This window comes from Buteo buteo, chromosome 17 (assembly GCF_964188355.1).
Source record: "Buteo buteo chromosome 17, bButBut1.hap1.1, whole genome shotgun sequence".
Taxonomy (NCBI): domain Eukaryota; kingdom Metazoa; phylum Chordata; class Aves; order Accipitriformes; family Accipitridae; genus Buteo; species Buteo buteo.
In genome coordinates this window covers 26,647,580-26,660,202 of record NC_134187.1, presented here as the reverse complement: position 1 = coordinate 26,660,202, position 12,623 = coordinate 26,647,580, and the positions used below count along the sequence as shown (strand labels likewise).

The 12,623-nt window shown below is 38.9% G+C and overlaps 1 protein-coding gene across 3 annotated transcripts in view; it reads right to left on the bottom strand.

The window, feature by feature from the left end:
• MLIP (muscular LMNA interacting protein) overlaps window positions 1-12,623 on the bottom strand; it is a 114,056-nt gene that overhangs the window by 33,562 nt on the left and 67,871 nt on the right. For all 3 annotated transcript variants that reach the window (XM_075049310.1, XM_075049309.1, XM_075049311.1), the window contains exons 6-10: window positions 10,485-10,550; window positions 10,319-10,402; window positions 10,164-10,223; window positions 8,381-8,425; window positions 4,351-4,395 (exon numbers count right to left, since the gene is read on the bottom strand). In XM_075049310.1, the coding sequence (XP_074905411.1) occupies window positions 4,351-4,395; window positions 8,381-8,425; window positions 10,164-10,223; window positions 10,319-10,402; window positions 10,485-10,550 (300 nt within the window). The remainder of the gene's footprint in view (window positions 1-4,350; window positions 4,396-8,380; window positions 8,426-10,163; window positions 10,224-10,318; window positions 10,403-10,484; window positions 10,551-12,623) is intronic.

Here is a 12,623-nt window from a genome sequence, read left to right as displayed (position 1 = left end):
GTACAGGGATGAGTCGTTTCCTCAACAGCTGGAGAAAACAGACCCACAATAAGAGTAGTGCGAAGGAGGCATTCACCTCTGCTGCTGTTCTGGGACCAGCAGAGGAGCAAGCCTGCAAGTCTGCGACCAGAAAAGGGAGCAGGTTCGCCCAGGCACTGCTCGCTGCCCAGGCTGGTGGCAGGGAAGGGTATGAGGGCAAGCCCTTAGAACTGACGCTGCTCTCTGCTTCCTTCCCTTTCTTTAGGAAATCCTTTAAGCACGTTTAAGTTCCCTTCACTCACATTTTCCTTTGGTATATCATTAAACTCTCTTACTTGTGTGATGGCTCTATATGGACCACTCCTCGAACGCCTTCCAGAAGTCATTCATCAGTGCTCAAAGGCCATGAAATCATTTTAGGTGGACAGATGCACCCATGAGCCCTGATTTTATGTTGGACCTGACAACTATGCTATATTTGATGCCATTCTGACCAGAAGTGGGTCTTAAAAGATGCTGAATTGAGTGCTAGTTTATCTTAAAGCAATCACGGTATAATTCTTGAGGTGTTGTATTCTCAAGCTTGGTTTGATTTATTTCATGGAGCTTTGGGCTCAACAGATTTAAATGTAGGAAATACTGGTAATATATGTGTTTCAAAATGAATTAATTAGTGAAAAAATACTTCAAGCTGCCAAGTCACATCTAAAATACACCAGAACAAAATAGGCCATAGAAATATGTCTAGATATTAAATGGAACACTCCAGCTTTAACTCCTGGACCAGACCATTGTTATCTACTTTTCTCTAATGCTTTTCTTCCTTCAAATGCTTGAACTCATCTTCTGTCCAGTCTCCAGCTCCTGCAATTCCTATGCACAATCCTTTTCATGCAAAAAACTGCACTGTGTTCTTTCTGTTCCTGTCATTTAAACCTGCTCACAAAATACAGAAATACCGTTCTGTATTTGCTCTAAATACATATGACTCCCCTTCTACTATTTTTGTGTATAAATACATTTTGATAAATCCTTCCATTGCACACTCATTAAAATTGCACACAGCATTAAAATGTCTGAACCAAAAAAAACTAAGAAAATGGTACCAAGGTATGCAAGACTGGTCCCATGTGAATTTTGTCTTATTATTTGCTTAATGTATAAAGAACAAATGTTACAGTCAATGATAATGGCAATATTGTGTGTAGTGTTGGTGTGCTGGGTATGGCTTTGCACTTTGTTATCCTGAGTCATTCACAGCCATCTTTTAAAAGAGTAGAAAATCTGTTGACAAGAGTCACAGTGGCATGCCCAATGCTTCGCCTGTCCATTGGATAGAAGTCACACAGCTGAGAGGTGTAGGTATAATGACTGGTCCCTGGTATAGCTGGTCAGAGATTCCACAAGAGGAGAAGTAATTAGCTGAATCACAAATCCTGCAAAATTTCTAAGTCAGAATGTTACTACTGAAGAGTCATTCATCAACAGAGATCACAGTGTGCTCAGAGACAACATTGCTGTCTGATCAAAAAAGACACACAAGAATTCCACTGCTGTAATTTAAAGCTATAGATAAATAATTAAAATAGTTATAGAACAAGAGAAAAAAAAATCAAAGGAGCTGCCAAAAGGATGAAACAGTTATAAGTGACCAGAATACTGCTTAAGATAGTAATGTTTCCAAGAAATTATGTACCAGCTTAGAAGAAGACTTTAAGAGATCAATAAATACTAGGATGTTCAAAGAGCACTGCAAAGAAGTGAAAAAAGGAATGAGGAAAAGGCTCAAAGGACAGAAAGATGTATTCAAATACAGTCTAGAGAAAAAAAAGAAAGAAAAAAAAAATCCAGCCCATAATATAAATATGTCATACAGTACGCCAAGAAAGACTTTGAGAAAAAAAAAAAAACAACTTGCTAAATTTCCTTACAACTAAAAGTCTATGGGGCCAGTAGATATAATCAACATATAAAAAAGATGCATGAAGAAGAGGAGACCAAGGCTGAACTTCAGCTTTCCTCACAGGAGGACTTAGGGAGGCTCTCACCCAGGCAAAGAAACAATTTTGAGGAACTGTTTCAAGTACAGTGTCTTTAAGACAGATTTGAGAAAAATCAATAAAATGAGCAAATAAAGTACAAGGAATAAATAAAGTTGTAAAGCAATTCCAGTGTGAAATTGCCACACTATGAACTGTGGTATTTAACTTACGCCTTCAGACATAATCAGTACCAAGAGAATGAGAAGTGGCAACTATGGGACAGGTTTTACTACAGGATACTGAATCACAAATCACTACATGTGACATTTCAAGCTGTACAAAGTAGTAGGAACAAATTATACTAAAGAACAGAATTACTATACATTTGGACAAATAATCAGGAATGGCTTTTGAAAGGGCACTCATGCCTGATAAATCTTTTACAGTTATTTTAAAGGGTTAGTGATGCAAGAAAGCTGGCTGATACAGCAGTTACGTTTAAAGTAGCAATATGAAAACTTTTGGTATCTGGGAACAGACATTAGATTAAATCAATTGGGAATCAACAGACCATCTTCTGTGAGGCTCAGTGTCTGGGTTTTTTCTTTCCCCACCAGGTCCCTAAATGCATGACCAGGGATAACAAAATTGAGGCTGCATCACAGACTATAAAGTTCAGCGCACGTTCAGCCACGTTGCACGTGGATTTCCAAAGGCTTTGGTGAAGGTCTTTCAGCAGGGTCTACTAAGGAAATGAAACTGCTAAGAGTAAAAGAGAATATTTCCTATGGACCAGTTAAAAGATAGGAAGGAAAAGGTTGGCATAAATGTTCAAATTTCACAGGGGAGGGAAGTCACAAATAGAGTTCCTCAGAGACGTGCTCTGGAATCTGGGCTTTGAATTATGGATGTAGATCAGCTAGAAAAGAGTTCCTAGTAAGGTGACAAAGTTTGCTGGTAATACTGAATCATTCAGGAGAGTAAAAACAACATATCAATGCAAAGAGTTGCAGGGAGATTTTATGATACTGAGCGAATGAATGATAAAAAGGCGGGTGAAACTTACTGAATTCAACATTGATACATTTCACAGGGAAAAACTAAACCACATCCTAAATTTACACATGCAGTGATGAACTAATTAGCTCGGAAACTAGCTCTTGCTACTCAGGAAATATATCTTGGACTTATTGTATACACTTTTATGCAAACATTGGCTTACTGTTGAATACAAGTAAGAACTAAATAAATTACTAGGAATTGTTAAGAAAGGAATAGAAATAACAACAAAGCATGTTATCATGCCATTCTGTAAATAGGAAGCGGAAGTGTTCAGAGCTAGCAAAGAGCAGTTCATGGTTTTAATCTCCCAATCTCAAAAACAAAAACCTGAAAAAGATACAGAAAAGGGCAACAAGGATCATCAAAGATAAGGGACTGTATCCATACTTCTCAAGAGTGACTAAGCAATTTTGACTTTTCTGTATGAAAAAGAGGTGACTGATAGGGTATTATGGTTAATACCTAGAAATCTTTAATATTATTTAGAAAGTGAAGAAAGAAGAATTATTTGCTGTTTCAGTGCAAGAGCTGAGGTCAAGTAGTAGGTTTAAAACAAAGAAATAATGTACTATTTCACACAATGCATAATTAAAAAGTAAACCTTATTGCTACAGAATGTTGTAGAGACCAAAGTATAAAAAGATTTTAAAAGTCACTGGAAATAATCATGAAAGAAGAAGTGGTCAAAGATTACTAAACAGAAGAAATTGATTCAGGAAGTCCCTAAAATTCCGTTAGCTGAAATACAATGGGGAAAATTTCTCATCCACATCTCATTTTTTTCCCTAAGCATTCATTAGTGGTCACTGTCTCTTGGACGGGCTCCATGACCTCTCCTCTGACTCTTCTTCAGAAAGTTTGGCTCCAACGGGATTTGATTGTGATGAGAGCTAAAATGAACATCTGATGCATAATCTCCCTTTCTTTATTTGATTTTTACCCTTGTTTTTCACTAGTTAAGCCAGCTTTGATTAAAACCAGTAAGAAGAAAATAGATGCCGGAACGTTGTTGCATATAAACAAAACTGTAGAAGTGGAATATTAAAAGAGTCCAAAAAACAGCAGTAGACTCTACAGTTGTCATATGCCTCAAGATTCAGCAAGGCTGTCTAGTTTGTCATTTGATTCCTGGGTTTACAAGTACTGTCAGAATTTACGGTTACTTAAAACAGCTGTGTGTTCAGTACAGAAGAAAGCAATGCAGCTTTGTAGGAGGATATTGACTGCAGGTTCTTTCAAAGGACTAAGAAAGTAAATAATGATTCCTTTAGATTTTGTGCTTGTGCAAATTTTGAAAAACAGCATATCACAGCTGTGCAATACATACCAGCTGACTCTCTGTTACCATAGGTGCCGATTTGTAAAGGTTGGCCTGTCAAAAAGGTAAATATATACAGTATTACATACAATATCATAGTGATTATAGCGATGACAGAAGAAAAATCCACGGACAGCAGTACGCTTAGGTACAGGAGCTTTTACCACTGATGCAGTGACATGCAATTGGTAAGAGAAGTTAAAATATTGTCATTTCCAGTTTATTTCTAGGTATAATCAAATATAAATGCCCATTAAACTTTTGGGATACTTTTTTCCAAGTGCAACAAAATTTCACTTTTTCATCTCTATCTAATCTCAAAATTAAAATCCTGACATTTCTGAGCCTGCCATTGTCTGTTAATTTGCAGCATCAATGCTATTAACACTATCAATTGTATTGGGAGCTCGGTCCAACTTTCTCATCCTCTGACTTTACATTATGAAAACCAGAACAATCCTACTCAAGCATTACTCTTTTTTTCTGAATATACACTGAACAGCAGAAGCCCTATTTTCCAGATGAAGGGTAAATGTGATGAATGCAAAGTATTTGTGTGTGTATGTGAAACAGCCATGTGCCACATGCTTATTTGCCCACACAGTGGTGACATTCAGGATTTCTGGTGCATTGATCCCTCCAATCAACTCCTTCAAGTTCTTCAGGAGTTCCACTGGATAACACAGTTTCTGTGTGGATAACGTGCCCTTCCTTTATGTAGGTGTGATTTGGAGACCTTGAGACTCTAAAATGCCAATGTTCTTCAGTATGGTGGTAAAAAAAAGTACTAGATGCAATGGTTAGATGTTATAGCAGTAGTAGAAGACAAGTCAGTGCCATTACAGCCTGCACCCTCTGCAGAAGGACCACTACAGTTGTTTTTTTATCAGCACAGCTATATGCTCCTCTCACCATTTTGAGCAGAAAAGCAATTCCAGCTCATTTGGAGGTGGAAGAATATGCTTTTCCTTTGTTCCCCTGTGACAAAGACCTTGGAGAGATTTGGCCACAGAACTCCAGATGTGGTCTCCCAAGTGCTAGAGATGTTTCCTCCCTCCCTGGAGCTGTTGGCTCTAGTCCTGCACTGGTGGTGAGAACAGCATCACCATGAGTCGTGGTGGAAGACTGTGCTCCTCACTCACATCTCTAAACACAGCCACTGGTGGAGGAAACCTTCCCACCGACACAGGGACAGCTGTGATTTAGCACAAAATCTACAAGAGGTCCGTCTTCTGCCCTTGACAGAGTAAACTAGAGTTTTTACTAGTGGTTACTTACACACTAGGGACTCACTTTCATACCATTAACCAAGTGTGATGACCAATCTCCTTGTGGGCTTAAAGACATCAAAGCACTTCAGAATGATCTAAAGATACAAGTGGGCTAGAATGAAATTCTCTCACTTCAGTGGTGCAAATTAAATCTCATTTCAAAGGGGTTACCTGAAATGTATATAAGCACAGCAGACCGCAGATAAAGAAAAACACTCTTATTTTTGCACGTCTGTGTGCATTTTTAGCTGCTTCATATTCTCTCATTTTTTTCACTTGTGTGTCATGTCTGTAACACTTAAAATAGGGGTTTTTTAGAACAGAACTGTCAAGAAGAGCAAAAATGTCAATAATATGCAAAGTAATTATTCCAATTAATCATGAGAAATTATTTTTTAAGCAGTTGTAAGTGGGCTAAATGATAAAACTATAAATTTGCTAGAACTTGAAATTAAAGTTAAGAAAGCTTTCATTGGTGACAGTAATTATATGGAAACACAATGACTAAGTATATATATTAGGCACTCGATAGCCATAAAAGTAATTTCTTTAGAGAATGATTATATTATTATATTATTATTACCCATCAGCAGTATCATCCCTAAAGCCAACAGAGATGCACTATTATAAAATGGTGAATGGGATCTTATCAAAGACCATACAGTTTAAAAAGTTGTTAAATGACAACAGTAGTACTTAGTTGTCAGCTGGTACAAACTGCTGTAATTTCACTGAAGTCAGACATTTTTCCAGACTTTTTATACGCTCCCTTGCTATTTGTACAATCATTTACATCCTTAAAAGGTTCTGAAGTGCATGAGAATACAAAAAGTGAGGCTGAAGCAAGTCTATGCCATTTTAATTGTTAAATGGCAGGCTATTTCAACATATTTGTATAGTCTACCACTCCATATAACCTACTGAAGTAATTAGTAATGTTATCATGTGTGCATGCTTATACATTTACGTGTGTGTGTTTATAAATAATACTTTAGCATGATAACAGATTTTCCTATCCCTGACTCATAAACAAATTGAAGCTTTTCTTTTAACCAAAAGCACCCTCAAAGCAACATTTTGTCAAGCATCTCAATATCAGACATCAGGAATACAAAAAGATTAAAAAAATTATATTGGTAAATTACCATTTTAATTCTTTCTAGTAAAATTAATTCTGTTGCATAAACTAAAAGCCCACTTCTGCGAGTGAGCTGCAGGGATGAGGCCAGTGGAAGGGGAAGAGGAGAAGACAACTCAATGGAAAACCCCCTCAGAGCGTGCTCACCCTAAGGGCCGGAGGACAAGCCACCACCTGGTTTGTTAGCTGGGACAGAAATAGCTTTTGTCTTCCCAAGGAAGCAGAGCAAGAGACGGGGAAAGAGCTGTGATGTATGGGGTCTGTAAGGGACACGTGGTTTGTGCCTCAGGAGACTCTGCTGGAGGCTGCAGCGATGGCAGAGTCCAGCAGAGCCTGGACCCACCGAGTTCAGCCACCACACCGCAGCTTGGAGTCCACAGTCTATTTTCTGACACACCAAAAATTCAACATGCTTCTACAATTTACAGGAAAGGTTAGCCTACTGATAATCCTCTGTGTTATTCCCAAATGTATTTTTAAATATTGATTTGTTTCTTTATCTAGAAAGTTCCAGGGGAGACTAGGAAGGAAGAGTTTGTAAGGGTGATTTTCTATGCCAGCAAAGAAAACCTAACTGTATCCCTAGGCATGTAAGTTGGATGCCTGAAATATGCTATATGTCAGCCACAGTACTAGGAGCTGGAGATCTGCATTGGAGTAGTATTAAATATCTCTGTTCTCACAGACTACCTCTGAAACACACTCTTTTATGTCATTAAAAAGCTCTCTTCCAATATCCTTCCTAATTGCTATAAGCCTGCACAATCTGTCAAGTAAAAATCACAGTATGCAATAAAATATGCATACCACCACATTCAAGAAGCAAAATGGAATTGTTCAGTCAAGCATTGTGCTGGCATAAGACTAGGAGGCTTCTATTGCTTTGCCAGCACTGCTTTGATTTGAGGTTCAATAGAAATGCTGAACGATGAACAGTAAGCAGAGATTTCTCACCACATGACTAGATGAGTTGTAAGTAAAATACAGAACCTGCAGTAACTGTGTGTGCTAGTGAGAATTAAAATGTTCATTGGGTTTAATGTTTCAATAATTGAACTGATGACTCAATACAGAGATTTTCTTTATATGTTGGAACGTGCGTATATGTGACAAAACAGCTTCTATTTGTCTAAGGCTAAACTGTAGGGTTTCAGCCAGCTCTATATCTTGGAAAGAAAAGTTTGGGTCAACCTCAAATTCTGATGGATAGGCAAGAACCAAAGGAATTCTACCAAAGCAAGTCCCCTACAGTGCAGGCTGAGTCCAAACAAACAAACCCTTCAGCACCCGTAACAGTCTGTTTGCCAAATAGCTGAGCTCTTGTCCAACACTCAAAGCAAACAACGACAAAGAAGTGTGTGAATAAATTAATTTTAACATATTCACACAGGTAAAATTATCAGTAGACACTGCACTGAGGATATTCCAGCCATGAGAGATTTACAGCAATGGGAAGACATCTCAAGTCTCAATTGCCAATGCTCTAACATGCTCGCCTCTCTGTACTAGAGAAAACACCTCAAGTCATGAGTAGATGCCTGTGTCTGCAGACTCACCTAGTATGGTAGTAAGATTGGACAAATTAGACATTTATGCATGCAAAATATAGAGTAATTACAAAAGTACTTACATATCTTGTTTCACGCCCAGCTGCTCTCTGCAGCGTTGTTGACACCTTATAGAAAATAAATAGTTATATTAAGAGCAAAGAGTTATTCTGAGGAGTAACTTAAATTTTCATCATTGTGACAAGTTATTAATTGTTGAAATTCAAGAAAAATTCAGTTTTCCGTAAAGATTCATGAGATGGTACTTGAGAATAAGGTATATTAAAGTTTTGCTTGAGATGCTTATTGTAGGAAGTATCACATTTCATTTTTACCACTCAAAAACATTGATCCCACTCTATTCAAGCTGGCCTTTAAATTGCCTCTGAGAACTCCCATAACAAAAAGCTTATTAGTATACAGCCACAAGTTTGATTGCCCCATGAAATTTAAGTTACATGTGCTCACAAAATAACCTGAAACACCATCTTATCTGCAAGAACTTGCTTTCCTCTGACCAGTCCATTCTACTTCTAAGGCATTTACTTATTACATATACTCCTTTTTCCTTCCTGTTTATGAGTCTCTTTTACCCTCAGTTTAGGCACTGTACTCGCTCATCCTGAGGTCTTCAAAATCTTTAGCTTGGTCCCTATGCTGCATCCTGGTAAACTCACCCTTTGCCTCCTTTATTTGGTTTCATGACTGCTAACAGATGCCTTCTATTTGGTTAAGGCTCAGTTCTCAATTGCCCAAGGAAGTAGGTTTTGGATGCTATAGCTCAAAAGTCCAACTTAGTAGTAGAATTTAAACCACTTCAGATTCAGGGCAGGCATTGGAAAACATTTCCTCAATAACGGTCTCTTCCCACTTTTTGGCTACTATACTGTTTCCATCTTTCAGCTGCCTGAAGTCTGATTCACCACTGCGTGCTGGTTGATAGAAGTAATTTCAAAAATGAAACTGAAATTTGAAGTGTATATTGAATATTCCCACTCAGGAATGCTGGTTCTGTGCCTTGTTTTTGCGTGGTGGAGTGTACATTGTGCAGGATATTTTGAATGCATTAACTTTTTGATGTGTTCTTCTGCCAAAAATCCCTTTCCTCCTGTTTTCAGCTGGATTTCTGCCATTTTCACTTTCCTATAGCTAGTAATACCAACTTAAATTTACCTGGGGTAAACTGAATACAGGACCCTCCTCCCTTGGTTATTCATCCTTCTGAGCCCAGAAGGCACACCAGTATAACATAGTGAAACCAGAAGTTTAACACCAGAAGTATAGAAAGTAACTCCTGCCTCTCACTACCTGTTTCTGAGTTATCCGGGGTAAAGGGATATAGCAGACATCACCCTCCTGTGAGGAGCCAGAGTTGAAAGGAAATCAGCATTTAAGAGCAAATCTACGTATTCAGTTAATTATCCCATTATTTGAAAGCCAATAATGAATATGATAAAAAAAAAGAATTTTTCTGAAAGATGTTTCCAATCACTGAAGCTAGAAACATTGGCTCTTCTGTAGTAAGGACCCATAGATGGGATGAAATCTCTGGGATGGCCAGAGACCCTGCAATATGGAAGGCAAGGTGTGAAGGATTTCTTTCTCATGGATCCTTGCCTCTGAAACCTCAATAAACAACTTCTCTTTCATAACATAACTCCTTCTGACTTCAGGAAAGCATCCTGCAACAAAGACTGCACTGACTCCAGGGATACAGTTCTGTCCTTCCATATCTTTTAAATCGCCAGACAATTCTACTGATATCGCATCTCTTAACTGAAGCTTTCTGTTGCCATGGGCCTTACTGTTGTGATTTTTATTTACTTTACGTCCACCTGGAAAGAGCATTTGGGCTTATTCACCTACCTTGCCAACATCTGACTCCGTGCTCATCTGCAGGAAACTTGGGGAAGATTCGCATCGGCGCTGGAAAATGATTTTCAACAGAGAACAGACTTATGAATGACAAGAGACAAAAGGAAAGGAAGACAAAAAGTCAATCCCACAAGCTGATGGGTTACCATAGTCAGCGGGTCCTGCAGAACTTGGTCAATGACAGCACACAGCTCTTCCGTTTGTTGTCTGAGCTGGGCAGGGGAGCACATCTGAAAAAGGAAGACACATCGCTCAGTGAACCTTTGCTTCTTGTTTTCAAATAGAGATTTGAAAGAGATATAACAGCACTACCTCTGAATGGGTGTCCAAAGCAGTGCCTTCAGTCACACTAGCAGTCTTGGCTGGCTCTTCTAATGCCTGCAATTCAAAAGATTTTAATGTGATCGTGAGTTCAAAATTGTAAAAACCAAGCAAACCTACACTTTTTTGCAATACTGTGTTTCCAAATGTGCCACTTCTCATTTCACCACGGAACGATGGAAAAAGAAGAAATTACAGGAGTAGTAAGGCTCTTCAGGTTACCAACTTCTGATTCAGAATTGGGGGGGGGGGGCATTGCAGAGAGGGAGAATGCTAAGGTCAATTGTCTCTACTTTTAGAGATCAGAAACTACCAGTTTAAATAGCCTTCTCCACCAACTCCCCCCTCCTTCACAGGGAATGTAATGCAGTGAACGTGCCCTGTGTGCCACAGGGGTGTCGGGGGGCTGCCTGCCGCACACCATCGGAGGAAACCCACCAGCTGTAAGCAGCCAGACAAGGCAGGGTCCAAGCACGCAGGAGGCTCTTTCTTTTCCTCCAGTAGACATTTTCTTTAAAAAGTGCCTCCTGTTTAAAGAGGATGGTGATTCCACATTGCAATAAAAACAGTGCTTGATGGTTTGGGATTTTAGCCTGAAATCACAGTTGTATAGAGTGAAATATGTGCTATACATATGTGATACCGCACTAAAACATGGCTGGTCTAAGCAGGTAATGTCTCCAAAATGAAACACAAGCTTCTTGTGCTTGGATATACCTCTTGCTTTCCTATGCCCGTACTTGGAGCAGGCTTGAGAACATAGAGAATCAGTTCGCTGATCAATTCACTTTATCAGGAAACTAACAAAACACCCTCAAAAGCCAAACTCCAGTGCTCAGTTCCCTTTTCATCTTCCTCCAGAGTCTTCGAGGCACACTCTCACCACCATCACGCATTTCTGCTTTGAAGTGATTTCCAAATAGACTCCATGCCAAGACCAAAAATTACTCTGGAAGCCTGCTGATGCATGAAGCTGGACTACAGGGGAGGGACCTGCAGGGTTTGTGGATTTTTTTTGGTTAACACAATATGTTTTTCTGAAGTTTCATTTTGCTAGTTATTCGCAAAAAATAAATGGTAATAAGAGAAAAAAAGAGCATTGTTGTATAACACTTTTTCATGATTGTGGGATTCTGTGGGAACTGACTGATCCCAGTAAGGTGGGTATCAGGGCTGCCAGTCACAGAAGACATATGTGGAGCTGGGGGGGAAATGGCAGAATCTTTAAAAAAAAAGAAAATAGGCATATACTTAAGTAATGATTTCTGAGTTTAATCTTGCTGAGTACAATTTTTTTTTCTCTCCTTGCCCAGCTACTAGAAGCATACATCTATGTATGCAGAACTGAAAAGTGATGTTCTCATCTCTGCTATCTCATCACTGTTATCCAGCTAAATTCTCAGATCAAAAGACAGTCCTGTAGAAGAGGAGGGCTCAGCCAAAGAGGGCTCAGCACTACACTCAAGTACTGTATCTGCTGTTCAGCTTCAGCTGAGATTACATCCTCCTGGTAAATATAAAATGAAGTGATAAAATTAAGTAGAAGAGTCATTCCAGTACCCACTGGCACCAGGATTGCCAAAGCAGCCTCTTGCAAAGAGATGATGAGTCTGAATGTGAGTTAGGAAAAACAGCAAATTTTAATCAGTCACAAGTTCGGAATGGAGAAATTGCTAAGCTTCTCAAAACCTCCAAGAAATCAGTAGGGTAATGAACATAATAATTGTTAAGAAAAAAAACATATTTCTGTTTCACATTCCATTCACCGGAGCAAGTGGGAGAGGGTGAACACAATCAAGGGTAGGAAACAACTACCCAGAAGATACCGAGGAATCTTTCTAGAGGAACTACAGGCACATCCACAAGTCTCTGTTCAGAACCAAGACTCTGGATAATTTAAGTACCAAACATCCAACAGTTTCAGTGGAAATTGGCATTATATCTTTCCATTTTGGAGCCTTCGTTGACTAAAAAACTCAGGTGAGCACAGCACCAAGGTCCATGCGCTCCACAGTCCCCCTGAGTGGTGTTCTCCCTTTTTAAACCTTTGGGGAAAGAAAATTTTCATGTTCAAAGTGATCCATCTAATTTCTTTCACTGTTGTTTTATCTATCTTCTTTTTTTTTTTCC